At 51.6% G+C, this 23,761-nt stretch overlaps 11 protein-coding genes across 11 annotated transcripts; 6 read left to right on the plus strand and 5 right to left on the minus strand.

Annotated features, from left to right (window-relative positions):
• The first annotated feature begins 190 nt into the window (after positions 1–190).
• On the plus strand, positions 191–2,411 carry BJX67DRAFT_213581 (MFS transporter). The gene is made up of 6 exons (XM_071025639.1): positions 191–384; positions 446–469; positions 537–565; positions 620–1,138; positions 1,186–1,555; positions 1,613–2,411. The coding sequence occupies exons 1-6, from the start codon at positions 336–338 to the stop codon at positions 2,185–2,187; spliced, it is 1,566 nt and encodes a 521-aa protein (XP_070890034.1). The 5' UTR covers positions 191–335; the 3' UTR covers positions 2,188–2,411.
• Positions 2,412–2,758: 347 nt separating this feature from the next.
• Positions 2,759–3,118, plus strand: BJX67DRAFT_377663 (TMEM14 family protein; the record flags this gene model as incomplete). The annotated part of the gene is made up of 1 exon (XM_071032161.1): positions 2,759–3,118. The coding sequence occupies one exon, from the start codon at positions 2,759–2,761 to the stop codon at positions 3,116–3,118; it is 360 nt and encodes a 119-aa protein (XP_070890035.1).
• Positions 3,119–3,810: 692 nt separating this feature from the next.
• On the minus strand, positions 3,811–5,229 carry BJX67DRAFT_377664 (putative C2H2 finger domain protein; the record flags this gene model as incomplete). Its single annotated transcript, XM_071032162.1, has 3 exons — positions 3,811–4,548; positions 4,606–4,994; positions 5,067–5,229. 3 exons carry the CDS (start codon positions 5,227–5,229, stop codon positions 3,811–3,813), a joined length of 1,290 nt encoding a protein of 429 aa, XP_070890036.1.
• Positions 5,230–5,440: 211 nt separating this feature from the next.
• Positions 5,441–8,496, minus strand: BJX67DRAFT_343438 (uncharacterized protein). The gene has a single exon (XM_071028156.1). The coding sequence runs from the start codon at positions 8,081–8,083 to the stop codon at positions 5,819–5,821; it is 2,265 nt and encodes a 754-aa protein (XP_070890037.1). The 5' UTR covers positions 8,084–8,496; the 3' UTR covers positions 5,441–5,818.
• Positions 8,497–9,635: 1,139 nt separating this feature from the next.
• BJX67DRAFT_213792 (carboxymuconolactone decarboxylase family protein) lies at positions 9,636–10,392 on the minus strand. The gene has a single exon (XM_071025640.1). It carries the CDS (start codon positions 10,330–10,332, stop codon positions 9,775–9,777), a length of 558 nt encoding a protein of 185 aa, XP_070890038.1. The 5' UTR covers positions 10,333–10,392; the 3' UTR covers positions 9,636–9,774.
• Positions 10,393–11,242: 850 nt separating this feature from the next.
• Positions 11,243–12,972, plus strand: BJX67DRAFT_213855 (DUF5427 domain-containing protein MTC1). Its single transcript, XM_071025641.1, has 2 exons — positions 11,243–11,864; positions 11,930–12,972. The coding sequence occupies exons 1-2, from the start codon at positions 11,342–11,344 to the stop codon at positions 12,910–12,912; spliced, it is 1,506 nt and encodes a 501-aa protein (XP_070890039.1). The 5' UTR covers positions 11,243–11,341; the 3' UTR covers positions 12,913–12,972.
• A 408-nt stretch (positions 12,973–13,380) lies between these two features.
• BJX67DRAFT_377668 (5'/3'-nucleotidase SurE) lies at positions 13,381–14,719 on the minus strand (the record flags this gene model as incomplete). The annotated part of the gene is made up of 3 exons (XM_071032163.1): positions 13,381–13,444; positions 13,533–14,464; positions 14,708–14,719. 3 exons carry the CDS (start codon positions 14,717–14,719, stop codon positions 13,381–13,383), a joined length of 1,008 nt encoding a protein of 335 aa, XP_070890040.1.
• Positions 14,720–14,909: 190 nt separating this feature from the next.
• On the plus strand, positions 14,910–15,979 carry BJX67DRAFT_213868 (uncharacterized protein). The gene is made up of 2 exons (XM_071025642.1): positions 14,910–14,962; positions 15,072–15,979. Exon 2 carries the CDS (start codon positions 15,415–15,417, stop codon positions 15,919–15,921), a length of 507 nt encoding a protein of 168 aa, XP_070890041.1. The 5' UTR covers positions 14,910–14,962; positions 15,072–15,414; the 3' UTR covers positions 15,922–15,979.
• Positions 15,980–16,811: 832 nt separating this feature from the next.
• Positions 16,812–19,462, plus strand: BJX67DRAFT_377669 (uncharacterized protein; the record flags this gene model as incomplete). The annotated part of the gene is made up of 5 exons (XM_071032164.1): positions 16,812–17,038; positions 17,106–18,264; positions 18,316–18,424; positions 18,481–18,806; positions 18,866–19,462. The coding sequence occupies 5 exons, from the start codon at positions 16,812–16,814 to the stop codon at positions 19,460–19,462; spliced, it is 2,418 nt and encodes an 805-aa protein (XP_070890042.1).
• Positions 19,463–20,198: 736 nt separating this feature from the next.
• BJX67DRAFT_377670 (uncharacterized protein) lies at positions 20,199–21,103 on the minus strand (the record flags this gene model as incomplete). The annotated part of the gene is made up of 3 exons (XM_071032165.1): positions 20,199–20,358; positions 20,420–20,497; positions 20,553–21,103. The coding sequence occupies 3 exons, from the start codon at positions 21,101–21,103 to the stop codon at positions 20,199–20,201; spliced, it is 789 nt and encodes a 262-aa protein (XP_070890043.1).
• A 649-nt stretch (positions 21,104–21,752) lies between these two features.
• On the plus strand, positions 21,753–22,518 carry BJX67DRAFT_343456 (uncharacterized protein). The gene is made up of 2 exons (XM_071028157.1): positions 21,753–22,192; positions 22,241–22,518. Exons 1-2 carry the CDS (start codon positions 21,925–21,927, stop codon positions 22,501–22,503), a joined length of 531 nt encoding a protein of 176 aa, XP_070890044.1. The 5' UTR covers positions 21,753–21,924; the 3' UTR covers positions 22,504–22,518.
• Positions 22,519–23,761: the final 1,243 nt, after the last annotated feature.

The raw sequence follows: 23,761 nt of genomic DNA on the forward strand, positions 1-23,761 counted from the left end.
TTGGAGAGAGCGCCCTGTGAGACATTCAGAGCCATGAAATGGTGAGACACAATGGGATATTTTCAGAGAGATACGAAGCGAATCTTCGGGAGAATGAGGACAGAGAAGGAGGGGGGAGATCACTTGACTCGACTTGTTGCTAAAGCGGCGCAAGTCACGGTGAGCCATCGTGACTCCAAGCCCATCCTTCGCCTTTCTCGACTTCCTCATGAAGATTTCCACTCTCCCTCCCCATCCCCTGTTTCTCTCTTTCCCTTCCGCAGTGAGTTTCGTTCGTCTTCGAGCTGCAGCTGCGTAGTCACTCAGGCGTGAAGGATTCCAGCTCGCAAGCGTTTATGCATGCAAACACCCCCAAGCTGCCCGTTCGGCAGCTCTTGATTCTTGGTAAGTAGTCGATGCGTACCCACACTCGACTGGCCTGGGACTAACTTTCGTGTGTGCACAGCAATATGCCGCTTTGCAGAACCTAGTACGTCCACAAGAAGTCACACCATCATGAAGCATCACTAAATATATTTGCCGCTATTCCCCAACAGTCGCCGTGACCTCATATCTCCCGTATCTTGTAAGCTCCTAAACTGCGCCGTGATTCGCTTGTGGACAGCTCTAACTCCCGCAGCCTGAAATGATTGAAAGTGTCGGCGTCCCTAAAGCCGAAGTTGCTCAATGGGCAGGGCTCACCACGGCCGTGTTTTCCTTCGCCCAGGCCGCCATGGCGGTTTACTGGGGTACAACATCAGACCGTTTTGGCCGCAAGCCTATCATCCTGCTCGGTTTGATCTGTACCATGGTTCTTTCTTTGGCCTTCGGACTTTCAAAGTCTCTCCCTGTGTTGGTCGGCTGTCGCGCTATGATAGGTCTCATGAATGGGAACGTTGGCATTATTCGGACCATGGTCGCTGAGATGGTCCAGGATAAGGCGCTGCAGCCTCGAGCATTCAGCGTCATGCCTATGGTATGGACTGTGGGAAGTGTGATAGGACCAGCCTTCGGCGGATCCCTTGCTCGTCCGGCGGAAAAGTATCCAGAGATTTTTGGTCGCTCCAAGTTCTTCAGAGAATATCCCTTTGTCTTACCAAATATAGCGGCAGGGATCTTTTTTCTTGTCGGTATAACAACAGGCTACTTGTTTCTCCATGTATGTGCATCCCGTATACGTGTAATCAGAGTTCTAACAAGGTTTAGGAAACTTTAGCTGCGAAGAAGGGCCATCGCGATTCCGGTTTGGTTCTTGGCCAGCTTTTAACCCGTCCTTGTACTCGTCGATGTAAGACAAGCATTGGGAGAGCAACGGATAATGAGAGAACCCCCTTACTGGGAGGTGAGCAGGAGATCGCCAAATCTCCTCAGGATATTTCCAGAACGATTACGTCCCGGTGGCGAGACATTCTCAACCCACAGTCTGCCCTAATTCTAACAGCGTACGCTTCGATGTCTGTGCATACAATGGCGTATGAATCGCTACTACCTGTGTTTCTCCACAGCCCTCCCCAACACTTCCAAGACAATCTGGATGTGCAGCTCCCATTCAAGTTCGTGGGCGGGTTTGGCATGGGTAAGCCACCCACTTTCTCCTCCTAACTCTCAGACATGTTTCGCTCAACGAAGACAGACTCCCAGGAGATCGGCATGTATTATACGCTGACAGGTATCGTCGGCATGGTGGTGCAATTCTACGTATTCCCTGCCTGCGCGACACGATTCGGCGTCTTAAAATGCGTCAAAGCTACCTCCATTGCCTACCCCGTTCTATACCTCCTCACTCCCTATGTAGCGCTTGTCCCAGAGTCCATGCGCAGCGTGACAATATTCTTTCTGATCCTCATCAAGCTAACAGCCGCGATATTCAATTTTCCCAGCCTCACAATACTACTCACGAACTCTGCCAGCAGTCTGAGTATTCTCGGCACCCTAAATGGTGTCGCCACGAGTGTGAGCGCAATCGGACGCGCAGCTGGGCCGGCCATGCTGGGCCCCATATTCTCCCTCGGGGTCAGGGCGGGCTATATCATCATCCCATGGTGGTCCCTAACATGCATCGCTGTGATTTCGGCGATTCCAGTGCCCTGGATTGTGGAAGGCGACGGGTTCCAGGCTCAAAGCACCGATGAACTGGAGCCCGAACCGGAAGAAAGCGCCGCGGAGTCCCATCCTGCTAAGCATCCCGGAAATCAACGCAGAGGATAGTTGAAGGTAATTCGAATTCTTTTGCTGACAAAAAAAAAATCCGGCGCACGAACGAAGGCGAAAAAGTATGATATTTATGAGAACCACGGCATTGGGCATGGGCAAAAGCATCGAATATAAAGCATCTGAAATATGAGAATCTGAGATATACCTAGGCATTTGATAATTTTGATCTTCGGCATTGATAGTTAGCCTCGAGACAATTGCATTATATACTCGCATAATCGCAGGCATTCAGAAAAAAAAGGAGTTCATAGTTCTCTCCGCACGTTTCGGTTTCCGACATCGGGTCTGCTCCATCCATCCTTTCTCCGTCGCACAGACAGCAGACAAGCATTATTAATCATCCGAGCACAGTCCGGGCCCGTTCCGATTCCCGCGGTCCTCCACCACTCCACCGACTCCACCCATCAGGCCAGACTCTGGCAGCTCATCAGCAGCAGCAGCGCACCCACACAAATATCCAAATCCCCAGTTCTAGAGTCTACTACAGAACGAAACCACAACATCAACCCTGAATCCACAATACAATGGTACACTCTCCCCGATCTTCCTCTCATCACTGAACTAAATGAAACCCCCCACTTACTTACCCACTAAACAAACAAACCAGGCCTCCCTAACAACCTCTGCCCTCTCTCTCTCCCTCCTCACTTCCCTCGGCGGCATAATCGGCTACGCGCGCACAGGTTCAATCCCCTCGATCGCGGCTGGTCTCTCCGTCGGCGCCCTCTACCTCCTTTCCTTCCTCCGCCTGCGCAACGGACAGCCCTACGGCGAGGAGCTCGGGTTACTGGCCTCAGTCGTGCTTGGGGGGAGCTCGATCCCTCGGGCGATCCGGCTTAAGAAGCCCGTGCCTATTGGGTTGAGTATTGTTGCGGTTTACGGGCTGTTGGTCTTTGGGGGTGCGGTTAGGGGGAAGAGGGCTTGATTTATAGCATTTTTATTATTTTCCGTTCAATGGGGCTGGGCTCGTTGAAAGGGGTGTTGATCGATCGCTAGCTTTGATCATGGCAGGTGGGGTTGGTTGATGCCGGGATGGAAATGTGACTGTTTGCTACGGAGATGGAAGATGAATGACAAGATTGATGAATTATAGATTGTATTGGTGATTATTCATTTTCAGATCCATGGTGTGAGTTGCCTACCTTCACAATGAACTTACAGTAGGACTTGACCTCGTCGTGGCCCAACGCAACGAAACGAAAGCCCAATCACGATGGGACCGGTCCTCGAAACTTCGGGAACCCCCTCGTGCGAGCGGATATCGCCAGACAGTCGAATCACACCACATATCAGTTCCTTCTGTCAGGGTGACACAACTCACCGAGACTACTCCCGAATTAACAATAACCATCGAATCGCGCCGCATCGCGTCTGGAGCTTTTCGGTTCCGATGACCCAGAGAGTAGAGCCTAGCGCGAACTGCGCCGGCAAAACTACTGATAAAAAGCATCAGGGCAGGAAAATTGTATAAGATGTGACCATAGAAGAAGAAAGAAAGAAAAGGACTCATAGCGTATATCTAGAACCCAAATATGCATCGACTTAGCTGGAGTGTGTTGTTCCCTGTCTCCTGATGTGCAATCGGTCTCTTGAGTATCTGTCGTCGGGCTCGTAGGCTTATTGCGCAGGGTCGACAATAGTTCCCGATTCGCGGATAGTTCCCACGACTGCAGAGGAAGGAAGCTCTTCAAGCGTCGTCTCCGTCCGACGAACAGGAGCAAATGCGTACCTTGGCAATCTAGCCAGCTTCTCCTCCGGGCTGGTTTCATTATCCGAATACACCAGCCTCGACTGCTTCGACTTATCTTTCTTGGTAGGTTTCTCTTCTGCGCCATCCGTCGCTTTAGGTTCTATATTCGTGGCCGCTTTATCGGCTTCTCTGGCGGCGCCCGAAATAAGATCATCGACAGAAGAGGAAAACGTCGTGGTTTCAGGCCTTTGGCCATTCGCTACACCGGGCACGGCCGAGCCTGCCGGAAGAGGATGGCCCATATGCATCTGTTGTAGCTGATAGGCATTGACCTGCGGAGCGCCGACGGAAGGCCTTTGCGGTAGACTCGGCGCTGCTGGCAGGCTACCCGATCGGGGAGGAAACGCGGCTGTCTGGGGAGGATTGATCTGAGGCGGCTGCTGTTGATGCAACTGGGGAGGTGGAGTATTCCCATATCCTGGAACTGGTTGCGGCGAGTATCCAGCAGGAGTTTGCGTAGATGGAGGAAACTGCGGTTGCCCACCTGGTGAAAAACTTGGGTAAACAGGACTTGCCGTTGATTGGTATGGGGAGCCAGCCCCTCCGTATGGTTGAGGATAAGAGAACGCTTGCGCAGGCGCGACCGGATTTGCCGCAGGCTGTCCCTATTATCGACCGCATGGTTAGACAATGTAAAAGAAATAAGGATGAATCAAACTTACAAAATTGGCCACATTAGGAGCTGGGGTTAGACCGGCTCCAACTGGAGTTGCCTCGCCACTACTTCCGCCGGCTCGAGCTTCAGCCTTCTTAGCCTTGTGCTCAGCCAGTCGCTTCTTCAAATCCGATATATTCTCGGTTTTAGGCTTCTTTGCAGGTTGTGGTCCGCTAGAGCTCGACGCTCCTGAAGGCGGGTTTCCCGTCAGGGCCTGTCGCTCTGCCTCCGCCTGCTGGAACTGCGTAATGACTCGCTGGTTGTGCGCCTGGATGACATCTTCCGGAACTCCCTCCATGCCGAAAATCTCGACATCAAGACTCGATCGGTTCGACAGCGCGTTGTCGACGGCCGTCAGCTGCTCCTTGTGTACTTGACTCATGTGAACCGACAACCCTATAGCAGTACGATTAGGTGGGATGTTTTCGCTTGGGATACAGTTCAATCAGAGAGTATAATGCCACGTACCTCCTGCTGTATTGAGCCTCCTACCACACCGTTCACACTTGAAGTGCTTGGCTTTCTGATGTGAGATGAGGATTTTGAGGTCATCGAAGTCACGCTCGCAGTAATAGCACCATGGCCGAGCGAGCAGCTCTTCCAAGGTGGGGCTGCGTCTCTTCTTTCCCATTGTAGATCTAATATCGGGAAAATCTCAGATTCAATTCCGAAGTAATTATTGAGGAGAGGGGCTGCGTGCGAGGATTCAGACAGAGGCGGTTCGTGGGAATCTTCAGCGGCTGTGCACCAAAGAACCTCTCTCATCACGTGCACAAGCTATTCCACGTGATATTAAAATCGCCTCTCGCATAGCGCCAGAGTTCGGGCATCCAGAGTTCTCAAAAATATCGATAACATAGATCATCTTCAACAGTTTATTAAGCCTACACGTTATCCTTATTTCGAATCTCGATGTCGACTGTTTGGAATCCAAGAATTGTACAAGCGCTGTGCACCGTTTGATCAAACCATGAGGGATCCACCCAAAAGCGATAACAAGAAGTCCCAAACGCCTTTCGCTAGCACAATGCTCAGTAGGCAGGAAAATCGACCAATGAATCTGCTGGTGTCGAGTTCCATCCTGTAGCCCTGAGACGTATAAACAAAAATCGCACTAGATGTACAACCATTTTGGAATCCCGCCCGGTAAACGGAATACTTTACAATTGATATTAAACAGGGTGCAGAAAAAAGGATGGAGAGCGATCGGACAGAACGGCCTACGCAGGACGCGGAGGGCCTTGTGGATGGCCTTGCGGGTGGCCCGGCGGAGGTAATGCTGCTGCCCCGTAAGGAATGTAATAGTCAGGGTAAGGTGTGCGATAGGGCGGGGGCGCCTGCTGGAGCGGGCCAGGGCCACGAGGACCGGGAGGAAACGGGGCTACGGCCCGGGGGTCCAGAGAAGGAGGTGGGTACGGAGCTAATGGGCCCCGCGCTGCAGCAATGGGCGGCAACTGATGCGTTTGAGTATGAGGACCAGGGGCCAAGTGAGGTGGAGCGGGCATTGGAGGGGGCGCAGGGGCAATGCCTGCATCCTGTCGTGGAGGCAGAGAAAGAGAAGGGCTTTCAGACTTCTTCTTCTTTCCTGCAGGTTTCGGGCCTTCCGACGCCTTTCTAGCAGCTTCTGCAGCTCTATCTGCTTCAATTTGAGCCTTGGACCGCTTCGGATTGCGGACACGGCCCTCACGGTTGAAGCGAGCCCAGTGATTAAGCATAGCTTCCGTGCGTTTGGGATTTTTCGAGTTTGCAATCTTCTGTCGTCGAGCCAGCTCGGCCGGATCGAGCGTCTCGTCTTGCGGACCTCCCACCACTGGCTTTGCTGTGGAGGCGGCTGCTTTGCCTCCATTGGGGGCTGGTTCAATTGGCACCAATTGTGAAGGTACGGACCGTGCTTGTGATGAGCCATCGGCCGCAGGCGTCGAGCGGGCTGTAAGGGCAGCGGCTGTGGGCGCCAGGGCCAGCGGAGTCTCTGAGGCCGCACGAGAGCCAGTGCGAGCAGCGCCCCTCCCCCGTGCACGGCCACCCCGGCCCCGAGCGGCGGACGTCCGCGCAGTCCCAGCTTCAGCGTTCCTTTCAGCCTCTGCAGCTTGGCGACGTGTACGGGTGCGACGCTTTGCCGGATTAACAAAGTCTTGGTCAGGTTCACCGGGTGTAGGGGCATCGGTAGCTCCAGCTTCATCGGAGTCGTTGGTTCTGCTGGAGGCCTCGAGTTCAGCAGCCTTGCGTTTGCGGGTAGCCTTTCCAACAAAATCTTCGCGTGGGGGATTCTGGAACTTCGGCACATGTTCGACGTTAAACCGGGTAATAGTAGGCCACCCATCAGGATTCGGATTGTTAGGACCAGTCTTGGCCATCATCTTTCTATACTGCGCCGCAGTGGGCTTGAAACCACCCTGCACGAACGGGTTTTGATTTCCGACCTTGTCCTCCTTCGGATCATGCTTGTAGCCGTAGAGCATTGCTTCCTTCTTATCTTCAAATACTTGTGGACGTTCGAGTTTCCTAGGATCGTTCGTGATCTTGAGGTTGTGTCGCGTGGCTAGCTTCTGGAGCTTATCAATCGCCAGATATTCGTCTTGCCACACTTTCAGAGCATAAGCAACATTCTCAGTGATAGCATAAAGCTCATCGCTAGAGCGCATTTCAGGGTCCCGGAGTTGAGCTAGATATTCCTCGAGCGGCGTGATTTCAAGAAAATCGCCACGACCGACTCTGGACTTCTTGTAGGGATTTGGCCGCTCGAGAAGCTCTACGGCGTCGCGTTTCTTGCCACGCTTGGGTTCATGGAAAACGGTCGTCCATGTCGCGCTCATTTCTGCCGTGACCTCATCGTATTCTTTGGAGAACTTGCGAACATCGTGGATGTTCCAGAAGGTGTGAAGGCGCTTATCAACAGAGGCTGAATCTTCTTCGCGAGAAAATTCATGAAGCTGGTTAGAGAGGGCAACATCGGATTCGCCCTCAGGTACTTCTCCGTCGCCGCCGGGCTCAGCATCGTCGCCTTCTATTTCAGCGCGATCTTTCTCGTCATCGTACATCTCAGTCGCTTCTGCCAATTCGTCCTCAGCACCTTCGACATTGTCGTCATCATCATCATCAGAGTCCATCGTGCGCTGCGAATCACTCCCTAGAACAGCACGCACGCCTTCATCTTCCGAGTGCTCATCATCCTCGTAAATCTGACTTTCCTCATCCTGATCGGTTGTGCCGTCATAGGTAGAGTGTTTAGCGCCATTTGGATGAGCAGCAGCGATATGCTTCTTCAGAGCATCACTACTTGAAACGTCAAGGGATGATTCGAAATACTTTCCACACCGGGTACATAATGATCTATGTGAGACTGGGGAAGGAGAAGGCGTGGTCTGGGGGGAAATAGAATTCGTGTCAATGGGCTCGGAGAATTTTCGGCGCTGCGGAGAGTCCTGGCTTGCCATTCCAGAAGTATGGCTCTCCATGTCGACTTCTCCCTGCGCAACAGGGGTCATGGTCGACGAGCGCAAAGAGCGATGTGAATGGATTTGTTGAGGCAGTAAGCAAACGGATAAAAGGCAAAGATAATAAAATAAATGAGTTGCCTCGGACGAAAGCCCCAAGAATTGGGAACCTGAACATAGAGTCAGTCAGTTGATCAAATTCATGGAGGAAAATTCGCTTGTGTTGCCAAGAGACCCTGAAGTAAGAACGGGGAGTTGCAGCGAACTTGGGGGCACAAGGGGAGAAGAGGACTGCGAAACAATCAAAACAGCGGCAAGAGAATAAGACAATAGGAATCTTTGTCGCAGCTGAATAACAGATCCGGGAAATCGAAGTAGACAGAGCCCTGACAGGTAGAATAGCGATACGTGGTGCGAGCGAAACAAGCGGCATGTCACACCTACCTTGGAGAACGAGAACAACAGAACCAGTCTGCTGGAGTGGAGGAGAGGGCCGATAAAACGGAAATAAGAGAGCGAGAGCAAGATCGGCTTCCCCGAGGTAGGAACCCAGCAAGAAAGGAAATAATAAAAAGAGAGCAAGGGACGGAGCAAGAGAAGAAAGAGGTCGCGAGCGGTTGCCAGGGATCGAACTAGAAAGTCGTCGTTGGCCAAAAGCACGGGCAGGGACTCGGGGTTCTGTGATTGGGAAAGTCAAGTAGAGAGGAGCCAGCGCGGGTAAGCAGAAATCTATGCGTCCCAACCACGCGCTCAAACAGGACGCTGAGGGAATCCAGTTCCCAATGCGAATGGTTCGATGGTAGAAGGCAGCAGAGATTGAAAATTTGATGGGTGTGACAGGAGCTTGTTCGGCGTGAAAGATGTGAAAAGCTTTGAAGAGAAGTATGAGATTCGACGGGGCAAAGGAGAAAAGGAACTCTGGAAGAGGAGAAGCCGGAAGAAAAAATGTTGTCCAAGAGACAAGACGTAGGATAACACAACCAGCGACCGTGAACGAAGTCAGGGCCTGACGAGCAAAGGGACGAAAAGGGGGCTGGGCTGATTGAGAGAGTTGTAGAAGGCAGTGAAAGGAGAGGTCTGGGGGAAAACTTGAGCTTGAGTTGAGTCTACTCGTGCAAGCCTGTAGAGATGATCCTAAATTACTGCTCCAGCAAAGTGTTGGTACGGCCTGTTACGCGCCAGGTCCAATATTACCAAGATTTCCCGCCCATGATCCACCCGAACCGGCGAATCCGCACTGGGAGCAAGCGCCCCCAGATTCATCCCCTCTCTTCTTTGAACCCTCTTTTACCCGAGAGATTCGGAATTTTAAAAAACTTGTTCTTCAGCTCGAGGAGATACATATCTGTGATGAGTTTCTTCATTTCTTTATGTTGTTGCTTGATTGGGTACCTTAGTCCTCACGCTCGCCTGGGCGCCCGCAAGGATCTTCCCAAACGGTCGCGTGGCCTGTCATTGGGTTAAAAAGTTGTATACAAGGAGTGTTCTTCCTCCGTATTGTATTTACGCATTGACATCATTTACCGCTCGCAGAGGTTTACGAGGAGGGAAGAGAGGAACAATCAGCAGAAATTTTATGGGAACCATTCCCGGAAAGGAGGTTGAAGAAGGGCATATCTCCAAAAAGAAGAGGTGACCGACAGCTCAAAAATTGATGAAACAAGCATATTTTGATAAGCTCCTCCTGAGTCGGAAGTTGGCAAAAGTATATATTCCGTCACCCATATAAGCCGCAGATGCATTTAATGATTCTTTTCCCCAACATCCAAAGCTATCAAAAACCTGCTGACACAGTTATACGCTGCGGCAGTTGTCGTGATCTCCACGACTTCCCGGTCGTTGAAGTGCTGCTTGACGGCCTGGAAGACATCATCCGGCACATTAACGGTCTTGGTTATTGCGTCTGTATATCTCAGAACAGCGCCCTCGGCCGAGCTAAGTACCCCTTCCGTCACTTTCTCGAGAATGTCTACCTTGCCATCGCGGACGACTTGTAGCGCAGCATCACTCAATCCGCCATTAGTCAACAAGGGAGAATGTTGCTCCCACTCGAAGAGCGCCCCATTGAGCACCGCTACACGACAAATGATCAATTCGCGAATGACGGCGGTGAGACTAGTCCGCGTGCGGACCGCCCCAATGAATGAGTTCCACCCATCTGCCACCGGATAGGAATGCAGAAGAGCCAGATCTAACGGCAGGAGTCCGTTGGGAGCGCGTCGGGCCTGCACTCGGGCGAGGACTTCGGCCTCTTCGGGTGTGCTGGCTGGGGGTGGATCGGCAACGTATGGCAGGCGCATTGTGAATTTAAAAGTTAAGCTCGAAAGAGGGTTAGCTGGGTGTTGTTCAACTTCGCTGGAGACGATTAGTATCTGGGCATCAATTGGGCGGTCGCCCGGTTCACGGAGTTACGACAACTTACAGGGAATTTCTGGACGACGGGGCAAAATCATACAGCTGGGAGATATTACGGTGCGTAGTTCTCGACGGGTATCCGAACTGAATCCAGGGGTTTGTCGTACTTAAGTAGTATCCGAGACGCTGATGCCCACAACCCCACGGGTGGACTGCGGAAGGGTCCGCCGCGGGACAGCCGAAGTCGGTTATTTACTATCGGCCACAAAGGGTTGTTCTTCTGTGATCGAGAGAATATCGTACGGGATACCCACTGCGTCCATGGTGATTCAAAAGCAGTTTTAGGCCGGAGGCTATCAAGTATGAATGGGCTGTAGTCCACGGGTGCAACCACTCGTTTCCGAAATAGATGCTACATCATTCGCTGTCACTCGGGGAGCCCGCTACGACGACACCTTGAGCCAATATCCAGGATTATGGCTCGAGAGTATCCACGGCTATCTTGACTAGGTCGTGACGAAGAAGAGACACTACCCTGGAGGGTCTCATGCGTGTCGGATGGTTCTTTGAGTGCCAGTACACCTACGTTTCTGGTGGGGTTTATCAAGCCGCCAGGTTGGGGTCATCGGGGACGGCCTGTGAGTCTTCGATACGTTGGGACAGGGAAGAAATTGCCGTTCTTCAATGTTTGTGATTTATAGTTTCTCATGCCTCGAGATCAATTCGAGGTGAGATCTAAGGAATGAGAAGCTCTGTCGGCAGGCAAGGGGGAGCATGGAGGCGTTTGTGGTCCTGGGTGCGTCCGCGCTCAAGCTCCTTGGCGCAGGTCATCCAGTCCCCACCGCCAAAGCACCCAAGCGGAGCCTCCAGGACAGCAACAACAGAGCAGAATAGTACCCTCCGCTACCACAACCTCGATTACAGTGACCTTCAGCGTATTAGTGGGAGCCCACGATGCCTCCCAAAGGGCCCAAACCTACGAGCGACGAGCTCCTGGCCCAGTTTGACAATCTGGGTATCGAGTCGACCGCAGATCCCTCCGCGAAACCCCCAGCTCCAACAGCTACCGCTCCTAATACCACCCAGTCTGATGAGGACATCCTGACTGAGTTGGGAAATTTGGCATCCCAGCGTCCGAGTAGCGGGGCTGGGACCCCTCGTACGTCGACTGCAGAGCAGAGACCCACGGCAAAGTCGCCCAAGCCAGGCGTTGCGACAACCCCCGCTGGTCGTTCGAGTGAAGAGAAGTCCGTTCCTCGGAAGTCTGGTGATGCACAACCTACTGCTAGTGAGGAACAAGTGACTGAAGAAAAGGCTTCCTCGGATACTGGTGGTGGGTGGTGGGGAGGTCTTTTTGCAACTGCGACTGCTGCCATGAAGCAAGCTGAGGCGGCAGTGAAAGAAATTCAACAGAACGAAGAGGCTCAGAAATGGGCTCAGCAGGTGAAGGGAAATGTTGGGGCATTGAGAGACCTAGGTATGGTCTTTTTTTCCCTGCTCTTCTTGCTTGGGTGCCCATGCAGATACTGACTACTGTGGAAGGTGGCGAGCTTCGCAGCATGGCGATACCTACTTTCACCTCCCTTATCCACACACTTGCGCCCCCAATTTCTTCCCACGAACGCCTCCAAATCCATGTTACACACGACCTTTCGGGCTACCCCAGCCTCGACCCACTAGTCTATGCGGTCTTCTCTCGTGTGATGGCTCAGGTTGAAGGGGGGGACCTGCTAGTCATCCAGCGGGGTCAGGAATCCGCCCCAAAGCGCGGCCAGGATACTAGCGCGTCGACCGCAGGCTGGCACGATGGGCCCTGGTGGCGAACGGTTACCCCAGGAAGCCCTCGCACTGTCTCAGCTGTGCCCGGTCTTGTGGAGGCAACTAAGCTCTGCCGAGCGAGTGCTGAGGGGTACGCCGCTGAATACTTCGCCGCTAAAGGTGGATTGGAAGAAGCCGCAAAGCAAGCCACCCAAGACTTGAGCGAAACCAATCCTGTTCGAAGCAGCGATATTTTCCTCGCGATCCAAGCGGTTACCCAGAAATCCTCGGCTACCACAGAGCTGTTCCAGGCTGGGGCGTCAACAGAGAAGGCCACTCCAGCTGGCGTCGTGGACTTTTCCGACGACGGCGACAACGAAATTACCTTCGCCCTCTACCTCCACGACCCCATCCACGGTATCGCCTTCCACACTGTCTCACAGGCCATTCCCCAAAAATGGGTTGACTGGCTCGACGCTTCCTCAAACCCGGCAGGTGACCCCCAGTCCGAATCAGACGCCCACGTGGCCCGTGCCGTTGTCCCAGACGAAATCGCCGAAATCGTCGAAAGCGGCGGCGTAGACCCCCGCGAGTGGGCAGCTGAATGGATCGAGGAGGCCCTCTCCCTGGCCACTGGTGTGGTTGCGCAACGCTACGTCGCTCGGAGAATGGGTGTTGGCGAGTCAGGAGCTGCGAAAGGGAAGATGCGTGCTGAGCAGGCGTCTGCGGTGGAAAGTGGAGCCGGAGAGCTTGCGCGGGCGCTGTAGCACTCAACCAAGCTGTTTTCTTTTCCACCACATTAATATCATTATTTTCATTGTCGTCGTCCTTCAGCTTCAGCTTGGGCCCCTTGCCATGTTTGCTTTTCCGAAGGCTTGTTCATGAGCTTATTCTGAGATCGGCTTCTCGTATTCGCGGCGCATTGGTTCACAGTCATCTATGAGGGTTTTTTTATGACCAGCCGTGCTGGCCGATCCATACCTGACGAAATCAGACAAGATGGGGGGATGAGATCGTCGCGGGGGTTGCTGGCGGAATATCTCGCTCTCCTCATTCATATGAATATTCTACGACAGATAACGAGTTGACCCCGCGTTTGCGGGGGCTGGAAGTGACGAATCCAAAAGAAACTCCGTAAACGTAAAAAATCCCCTGCAGCGAAACGAGAACCAGTGCGGGTATCATTCTAGTATCTATATAACCATCTAATCATATATCGCGCTCGCATGATATGGTCAAAGCTGTAGTGGGCCCTCTAAGCCGGGGACATACCAGAAGTTCGCACAAAGGGGAGTGACGCTATTATTTCGAAGGAATGTTAGTTAGCTCATTTTATTCTTTGTTTTTTCTTCCAGTGGGTGTTGGAGGGGGAGTGTTCGGGTCTTACCTGGTGCATCCGTTCAACACGGCGTGTGCGTCTGTGCCCTCTTCGCTGGCTTGCAGAGCCTTCTTCATATCTGTCAACTCGGCTGCCCATTTGAAGTTGCGCTCGCGGAAGTGTGAGGAGGGGTTGACGCCGTTCGTCGTGGCCTTTACTCCGTTTGTTACGCCACTAATGCCGTTCGAGACGGTCCTCCCTCCCTGGTCGGGGCCAGTCGTTCCATTCGTCGAAACGGCAGCGTGAACCTTAAGGTTATCCCCCGCAACTTCCGCATAAAGATACCCGCGGGCCCAGTAGTATGGTAGCGTCCGGGTATACAGGACAGGTCTAGTCTCGACATCTTCGCGCATGGGGATATTCAGGTTGTACAGTTCTACCCGCTCATCCCAGTTCTTGTAGAGATGGTCCACGATTCTAACAGCAAGTCTTGCGGCAGCCTGAATAATATCCATGGGCTGTTCATCCTTGCTGCCAAAGGAGATGGCAATTCCGCGCTTCCCGCACGTGGCTGCCTCTAGGGCTCCGCCTACGGTTCCAGAGGAGAGGTTGTAGATCGTTGAGGCGTTGCGGCCGTGATTGGGCCCCGAGATTACCAGGTCAACTGGTGGTCGATCAGCGAAAAGGTTATAGAGGCCGAGCTGGACGCAACTAGCGGGTGTGCCGTTTGTGATGACGACCCATTCCGGGTCTACCTTCCTATCTTGCAGTAATGTGGGAGGGTTGTATGTCTCGTCCCAGGTTCCGTCGTTTTGGAAGGCGTCGGGCGGAACGTAGGTGGCTTTCAGGGGCGCTTCGATGATGTGCGCTTTGCCAATCCAAGAGCGTGAAGCTGCGGGGATGGCGACAGAGACCAGATGTCCTGCGACTTGGAGGGCATTGACCAGAGGCCGGACATATGGAGACAATCGCCGGGATGGCGGTCCGTCATCGTTGACGAGCTATAAGTTAATTCCTCGATCAGTTATCTGGTTCGTCATCTTCAGTTAATAATCCCCGTGCCTGGATGCTTGCATCGGAGGTTACCGATACTGGAATAAGCTATCTGTTCCTTTTTTAGGACAAAAATGAAGTCGCCTCATGGTGGTCGTGTGACTTCATGAGGTGGAAGATCAACAGCACCACCACGGCAAAAGGTGAGGCATTGCCCCAGACCAAGGAGCAAGAACAAAAAGAAAACATACCAATATATGCATCACAGGCGCTTATTCCAAAGAAATTTCAATACTTGGCAAAGGAGTGAATACGTAGTCTGGTTACGGCGGACTTGTCGCTCCTATTGATCCCAAAGAGGCAAACTGGCGGAAGATTCAGAAAAACGCCAGTCGTTTCAGGGACGGTCACAAATACTGTATTTATAGCTTAACTCGACCAGCGAAGAGTTGAGGGCCCTTCTTCACCGTTTCCCCTGGGAAACTGCCGAAGACAACACTGTTGAGGCAAGTCCATCTCCAAATTGATCGCGGTGAGGCTTTTGGGGGAAGGAGACAAGATGTTTGCGGCGTATTTGAGTATGAAATAACTTTACTGATACAAGGTATATTACAGCAAAGGAAAGAAAATCACCAAGAAACTCTCATGAAAGATGGTATGGTTAGGAACATAACGAGCCCAGACTTTGACCCGCCCAAAAGAGGCTGCGGTGAAGGTCTCGTGGGGGAACAAATTCCGTCATCCACAGGCCCAAGACCCCAATCGGTCGCAGGCAGAACTCAAGAGGCAATTTGACTGAGGGTCCACGGTGCGTGTCAGTTGCTCAGTTGGAATAATTTGGAATGGCTGTCGACGTGGAAGGTTATCATTTGGGACGTGACGAGAAGCAGCAGCAAGGCGAAAGAGCAGCATTGCCAAGGCTCCGAAGACTGGGTTCAGTTCCCAGCGACAAATCCTCATGCGCCGCAAACTCGAACGCGATGAGAATCCTCCGTTCTTCCGTTGCACCAGAGCATTGGCAGAAGAATTTTCTTGGGTGGATTCATGCCAAAAACTACACGGCGCTGACCGGCAGATCATGGTCTGGGCATTTCTGCCACAGCCTCCATCCTTGGATCAACGGAGTATTTGGTCGGGGAGGGGGTTGAGCCTGGATGGGGGAAATCATGAGTCTTGCGGAGTGGACAATGCCCGTTGCTTCATGATGCGGGATGCGCATCTGTCTCGAGATGTTACATCGCTGCCGACCTCGCTGCAATTAAGAATCGTATTATGTTTACGATGGCCTCTGGAACGAACCACACAATCGCTGCCGATGGTACACGCCCTTCTAGAAGGTCACGTTGTTTCATCACTGCCCTGGGCTGGTAGAACTAAGAAAGACAATCGGAATTTAATAATGGTCCAGTCCTGTGAGAGAGAGACACCTCCATCAGATCCGATTGGAGTCGTCCTGCCGCTTTGAAAAATATTCCATGACGAGGGCCTCCTGGGTGATGCAGGGTCAGCAGGTTCAGAATGGACGATTCCGTCGCGTAATGCTGATAACGAGGATTAAACATTGGATCAGAAAGCTGGGGTCAGAGAGCGCTATCGCCCTCATGACTGCAGGAAGGATCGCTTGCAGCGCCGTGAGCGGGCAGGACAAGTTCGCTCCGCTCCGGCGAAAGTCGTGCAGGACTATAGACTTGGTATTTCTTGGAGGTGTTGGCGCGCCCAGCGATCACAGGAAATGCGGTTTCATGCCCAGAGTTGATCTTCACCAAGCCGGAAACCATCCCTGACAATAGAATCTCTCTTGTGCAAGGTCGCGGAGTCGGGGGGCAATTTCCATAAAGACCGGCGAAAGAAGCCAGAAAGCCAGATTTAATCATCCTCACGCCCTTGCCATCCTTCGCATCCAGAAGTCCCAAGCTTTCAAACCCTCCACGTCCGAGACACTAAAATAGTGCGAAGTTTGCTCTGTGCGGGCCTTTTTTTAATTCATCATTCAATTTGTGAGCCGCTCAGGTCTGAGGGCTGCACCACTGCATCGGAGGCCGATCGCTTCGAAATCTCTGGTGGGGGAATTCGAGTCTTGTCAGCCACGGTTTTCTCACGCTCTCAAACCATCCCTCGTCTTTTCTTTTTTTTTTTTCATCTTGTCTCCCACCACCACGCTACTTTCTGGAGGTCATTCCCACCTCCAGGAATATAAACCGAGCCTCTGACTCCGCTCTGTGCAGGGACCCGACCTTGTCGCATCTCCTGCACTGCAAAAGACCACCACACTCCCGAAGCGCCCACTGCACTCCGGACCCTATCGGCTTTCTCGAGTACTTCACGACGCGTTCCCCCGCTTACGCATTCCCCTGTATGGACTCTAGGAGTGCTCAATCAGCTGCGGGCATTGACCCCAAGATTCTCGATTCCTATCAAGCAGACACCGCTTTTACTATACCGTGGGAGAACCCCGACTACGAACAGCCGCTGGAGTGGGATTCGAGCCAGGACTCGTACCAAGACGATACCGATTTCGCGGAGTTGAGCAGGCAACCCTCATTGCTAGGACACGCCGGCGACTGCCACAGCGATGATAGCAGGTACATGCTCCTTCGGCCCTCTTGTCTCAGCACTTCCAAAGAACTTTGGCTAATACGATTGGGGTAGCAAGCATGGAAACTCGCCGGAAAACTTGAAGTTTGGGATAGCTGATGGCACGGCGGAGGGCACCGTCAGCAGCACCGTCAGCCCGCAGACCCTACCCTCTGCCGACGATAACTTCCAGTTGGATGAGTCATGGCCACAATTGCAGCTATTCAACAATATGATGGCCAGCTTTCCAGTGGAAGCTCCCCTTCTTTACCCCTATGCCAAGGAACTTCCGGCTTCTGCGGATGCGTTCATCGTCGAAGACTCGCAGGGACAGGGGTTCTCTGATATTCCATCGGACCAGTTTCTCCAATTCCAGAGCCTTCCGCATGCTTTCCCGTTCACGACGGCCGAGCCATGGGCAGAGCCAATTACAAATACTACCGGGACCATGCCGAGGAACATCCCTGTCTCGGTTGGGATGGGCCCGCAGCCACGAGACAAGAGTCCCAGACATCTCGGCAGCTTTCCAGGTTCTATGCGGTCCCTCGAGACCCACTGGCTTGATAACCTTGAGTCCCAGCTACCAAGCAATATGCCCTCGCCGTCTTCGTATTCTACAGCCCCACAACGGCCGCTGTTCATAAAGGATGAGGGAGTCTGCCAGGATATGTTTCAGTATAAGTCTGAGAGCTCGTCTGTTTCTGATGATATTCCCGCTGCCTTTGAATATTCCTATTCTGCTATAGGTGATGACCTCCCGGCCTTCGCCGAGCGAAAGCTTGATGAAGAAAGTTTATGGAAAGCATCCCAAACGGAGGATTCGCCCTCTGAGGTGTCCCACGAATATCAGGCTGCCACCGGCTTTGTCGTCAGCGGAAACCCATCGGAGCCTCTCTTCTCCTCTATCCCTTCTGCCCCTTCGATGCCGAGGACCTCACCACCACCTACCCCTCGTACATCCGCGAGACCACAACCACTCGCGGTCCAGTCTTTGGCAACCATTAAGAAGCGCAAGAAGCGGACCTCGACAGTTACTCTGAATCAGGAGAACCCGAAGCCATTACAGATCGTCCAAGAAGATGGACAAGGTGGATCTATTGCGTCTGCAGACTTTGTCTCTCCGCCACGCGGTGCTCGTCGCAAGGGACCCCTAACAATGGCCGGCAGGGCTAATGCCGGGATGCGAAGGAAGAATAAGGATACTTGTGTCCAGTGCCGACTGAATAAGCGAAAGGTATTTCTGTCCACTGCCGCCCAGCTAGAATGCAATTAACCCTTTGGATAGTGTGATGGGAGTTCCCCGTGCGAAGCCTGTCGCCCTACTCTACATGAACAACCGTGTGCGCGAGCTTGCTTCTCAAGTATTGTTGAATATGGGACGTGCAATTATATCTGTACGTTTGTGTCCGTGCCCCTTTTCTTGCCTGTTCTTGGATGCTAACCTTCTCAGCTCAACGAGCTATAAACCACCCTACTTTGGACAAGTCTGGGCGCGTTCGGCTTAGCATTCCTTCCGAATTCGATTTGAATGACCTCCTTTCTTTCCTCAGTGAGCGACAAGGGAAATATAACATTCGTGCTCGCCAAGCCTGGGGGTCTCTTTATGTCCTTGACCTGGGAGAAACTTACAAGTTCCTCCGAAGCTTGAGCGAATGCAATGGCAATTCGCGTTCGAATTTCCTCGATTTCATCGATCGGCGAATTGTTGAATCAAAAGAGAAATCGAAGAACTGGCTAACTTGCGTGAAGGACTGCGATCCGATGAAGAATATCTATGTGAGCTACGCCCCGAAGTCCCGGCTCTGTTTATATCACTAACATACCCTCACGCAAAGACGCTACTTTCTCAGTGGAACAATATGCCTAGCCGTGCGAGCTATAGCTTTATACCTCTTGAAGGCGATGATGAAGAAAAGCCAATGGATGTCAATGATCCTGGTCATCAGCGCGAAATCCTTCTGGCTGCGCAGCTCTCGCGTATTTTTTGCCGGATGCTCGAAGTGGAAGGGTTCCGGAGACTGGAGAGGGATTTCTATAACATCAAGTGGAAACAAATTTCCCAGGAAACACACATGAACTTCCTCAGGGAATTGGGCCATATCCTGCTCACTCTCCGCTGGCGAGTGTCATGGTGGAAGCGCCTCGGCGATGGGGGCCGTGAGCCCGACCCGACCAAACAGCACTATGTGGACCGAGTCGACCTGCTTTGCAGAATTCTCTACGTTTACTATACTTGCGTTCTGGCGAAACTCCCTTCTTGGTGCGCGTCCGAGGTTCCCAAGGGTATCTGGTCTACCTACGCCGATGCAGAAAACGCGGTCTGGGACGACTTCCCAGTTGACCCCACAGACGAGGGCTTCAAGAGGTGGATCGATCGAGGTACAGAGCTCATCGAGCAGTCAGGTGCCCCCATTCGAGTCGCAAAAATCTAGGCTATCTTTGGCCAGAATATCCGAAATTAGAAGATAGGGTGGGCGGCGTGGTGGGATGAGCTTATTTTGAGATACCCTTGCAGCATACTATTGCGTTTGTTCTGTTTATGAATGACGAATTTTTCATTGCCTTGGGTTTTGTTGAGGGATGGTTTCGACTCATGTAACTCAACTTATCTGATTTTGGTTTGCGCTGGCTGCATTCTTCGTTCAGATATAGATAGTTATTTCAACATATGCACCTTCGAAATACCTTTCCCTGATCTTATTTCTATTGAGATGAGCAATGTATCCAGCCAGAATTACACCACAACGATGGGTCTATTCCCCCCGCCATCAGCTCGTACAAACTGCTCGATGGCCTGCGTCAAAAGAGGGATAAAAGTGCCTTACTACTCTCTGGGTTCTTCTGAACTCCAGTCTTCACAGTTTCTTTTCATCATTCAGTTGTTCTTATGCAGCATCAGTATTCGCTCACGTTCTTTGGTCGAATCTGTTATGGATTTCCGGGGGCATGTCTACTTTGAACTATCCTGCTTCAAAGAAAAAGCACATCCGCAGCCCCCCCGAGTATTATCGACGGCATCGCCAGCAACTGGAGAAGGGTATCGTCCTCCATGAAATAGTCGCTACCGGCACTAGCGAACCATACCCACATTAGATTCAAGAAGTGCCATTATCAAGAGCAATGATGAAGCTAGAAAGGTGTGCTAGATTGAATCCCCTTCTATATGAGCTACATTTCCCAGCCTGTAGTATCCCCGTTCCAAGCTCTGTTACACCATTCATTCGAAGAGGGTTTCACTAGGCCATAGCTCGCTAGGACCGCAGGACCGTTCTTGATGTTGCTCCGGTCTCTAGGTTCGTCGTTGCCGTAGAAGTAACCGATGAAGTACCTGAAGGGAACGGAAACTGTTAGTCCACTTATTTGACATAACACTACATGTAATAACACACAGGGTGCCTGTTTGACTGTGCCAGACTAGACTAGAGAGACTGGGCGTATAAGGTCCGTACCCTTTCTCGATCGCCTGACTAAAGTTTACCGTTAGCAACGTAGCAAGATCAGAAAATGGGAGGATCGACATACCGAAGAGCATCCATAAAGGTGTTACGGACATTCTCCCTCTCAGCAGCGGACAAACTCCAGAATGGATCATTCCCAAGCTTGTCACCGAGGCGTAGACCTGGGACCATTTCCCAGGCCAGCCAGATCGCAAACCCATTTGTGACCAGCCCTGACTCATCTTGAGTGACGACCTTGTATCCTAGGAGCTTTGGTACGTTTCTGAAATCCTTCTGAGTAAACTCCTGGTAGGCAGCTAACTCTGGGGGGGTGTATGTTGTGGTTTGGCCGGATCTGGTCTCCGGATCTTGTATCTCAGTGTTCTTAAAGGGAACCTGAAGATAAACTCGCATGAAGGCTCTCCTGGAGGGCTTCTCTGGATCGCAACAGAGGAGTTTAGCGGTAGCGTAAGAGTAGACTCGGCGATGGCGACGACGCATTTCTTCACTAGCCTGGAGGTCACACTCATTGAGCTTCGCGAGGATCTTCCACCGCGAAGGGACAGGTTGATCGAGCGTGATGATCGTGCCAGGGTATGTTCCTTGGTGGAACCAGCGCGAGGATGGGGACGACATTGTTGTAAGAAGGTTGAAGAATCAAGAAGTTGAAGAAAGAGAATGTTTTGGTAGGAAGATTCCTGAGTAGAGATGGCGAATGAATAAAGAGGTGAAAGGAAGAATCGGCAGGGGAAGTACACAAGGGAAAGTGGCATGACATACCTAGTAATTGCAATCATTGATTGCTTGCCCGACTGCCAGTTGTGTGAGGTTCAGGATCAGTAATTTTAAATATTTGATTTGCCTATATAAGTGGAGATGTTCAATATCTTTGCCATGCCACTGTAGGTGCAGGTAGGGAATTACAAGTGTAGTAAAAGTCTAATTTGCTTCCACCGTTCATGTATCAGAATCCAGGTTATAGAGGCTTCACCAAGGAAGTCTAGATTGGTGCCTTGTTGTCTTGTTGTTAGTCAGCTTGCTCCCATCAGTTAAGTTAACAAGTTACTCAGGCTATGATTGAGGCATATACTGAGTTTAGTTAGTAATTGTCGGTCCGCAACATAATACTCTAGAAGGACCGCAGACCGATGTTGACCGTTTGCATGAAGCCTCCAGGTCAAAGGAAGCAATGCCAAAGGCGAACAGCGAAGCTACCTACTAGTAGGTAGAAGATACTGCGGGGTTTACCCCTTCCCTTTGACTTCATTGGTTTAAATATGGGAACATCTTCTGCTTCTTTAACTTTAAGCATCTTCTCATGTCTAGTTTAGACCTTGCTAATAGATCATTGCTTTCCTTTTCCACCACTTACTGGCCGTAACCAACGTCAAGCACTGACTGAGGATCACTTCATTCGGACTGGTCTCAATAATAGAGAGAGGGTTGGAGAATGCCCGATGAAAAATCTAACCTCAGAATATCTCTGTCCACCTCTGTTTCCGCATGCCCGAACTCTCAAACTCCGAATTTCTAGGGTCAAGAGCCCGAATGGAAAAAGCTCTGACAAACGGACACCTGCTGGCCCATGGTACTCCCAACCGCGCTGTGACGGATCGCGGGAGACCCCATGCCCGACCGACATCGACCTTTCGAAGGAATATTGTTTGGCTGTATGCGGTCAGGAATCTATACTTGAGACGCATGTAAAAATGTATGCAATTTGGCCTATATATGTGTGAGCACGAGAATCAAACATGGTGGCGTAAGCCTGACCTAGTTGGTGCCGAAAGAGTCTCTCATTGAGACCAGTCTCAAAGTTCAAAATAGCAGGTGGCCAGGTCATGCTTGTCTATCCATGGTGCTTTGACTTCTCCCACGATTATGGCTTCGTCCTTCCAACCAGTCTTGAGGACAAAATCGGGTTGTCCCAAGTAGCCATGATACGGTGGCAAGGCACCGCGGGAGTCTCCCAGCGTAAGGTCCAGGTACTCGGCACGAAAAGTGGCGCACAAAACGAGTCCGGCTCACCCTTCTAGTCTGCCTTGAACTCCTCGTTCGCTCGAGACAAAAACCTGCTCCTCGTCGACGGAGTCGGTGCGGGCATGCCCTTTTATCCGGGAGTCGAGATGTTGCCGGCCCTTCCACCAGTAACCATTAAAGGTGTTCCTGAGATCCAATTCGAAGTTTGCCCATGGTTGTAGAGCTCCAACGAAACGAACGCGGTGCAAGGCGTGACTCGTGGTACGGTGGTGACTGACGTAGAGATCAGAGAGGGGTTGGAGTAAGATGTCTCGTGAGTTGAAAACGGCGGTGGTGGCCATGGCCGTAGTGTTGGTGGTGGTGGTGTTTGCGATCCTGGTGTGAAGATGAGGGGTGAGCCAAGTGTTGTGATGGTAAAGGGCAAGATCTGAGGCCAGGGCGAAAGCGTAACTTCTGTATATGAATGCCTGGTTGGGTAACACTTTTCCTTGATGAGATGAGCTTTGAAATGCTGATAGAGTTGATCAAGAGGTGATGTACTATGTGATCAAGAAGTGAGTGTTTAGTGGTGTTAACATGTCTTGCATTTACACGAGAAGGACAGCTCTCTTTTGCTACGATCAAGATGTTTTGAGCAAGTATTCACCAAGCCTGTGGCCCTCTCGACACAAATTAACCAGATCATAGGCAAATACCTTAACTGTGCTTGATTCCAAAGCGGCCACATTATCTTGTGAAGCTAATATTGTATCTCTGCTTTTAGTGACTCAAAGCTCCACCTTGCTAGAGCGGCTACTTTGTTGGCATGCCTAGAACGCATGGTTGGTTTGAAATATTGCAAGACCTCTACTAGAGGAGAGTCAATTTAAGCATCTAACTATAGACCTTTTAGCAGCCAGTGTCTCTTGTTAGGTTAGGGGGATAATCATGGTTGAGATTTAGAAGTAAACCTCGCAAGATAGTTTCATATTTGACTATCCTATGTATGCTAACAAGATGGTACCCCCTTATTTTAACAGCCTTATAGTGCCTTATACAATGTCCTATACAGTAGTCATGCAAGTAAAGCAAGTAATACCAGGGCGGCTTTGCCAGCATGGACACCCAGAAGCAGGTATGCAACATCTTTGATAGTACGTATGCGTGAAATAGCTGATCAACATGGCAGCGGGATATCGCATCCCAAAGCGGCAACGCATCCAGTGGCAGCTTCGAAGCTGGTAACCCACCAGCCAGAGAGGACCAGTGGTTGTAAAAAGACGAGTATTCTCATACGATTCATCTCCAGGCCTACCTCAGATAAATGCCAAAACA

This window comes from Aspergillus lucknowensis, assembly GCF_044049455.1.
Source record: "Aspergillus lucknowensis strain CBS 449.75 chromosome Unknown BJX67scaffold_4, whole genome shotgun sequence".
NCBI lineage: Eukaryota > Fungi > Ascomycota > Eurotiomycetes > Eurotiales > Aspergillaceae > Aspergillus > Aspergillus lucknowensis.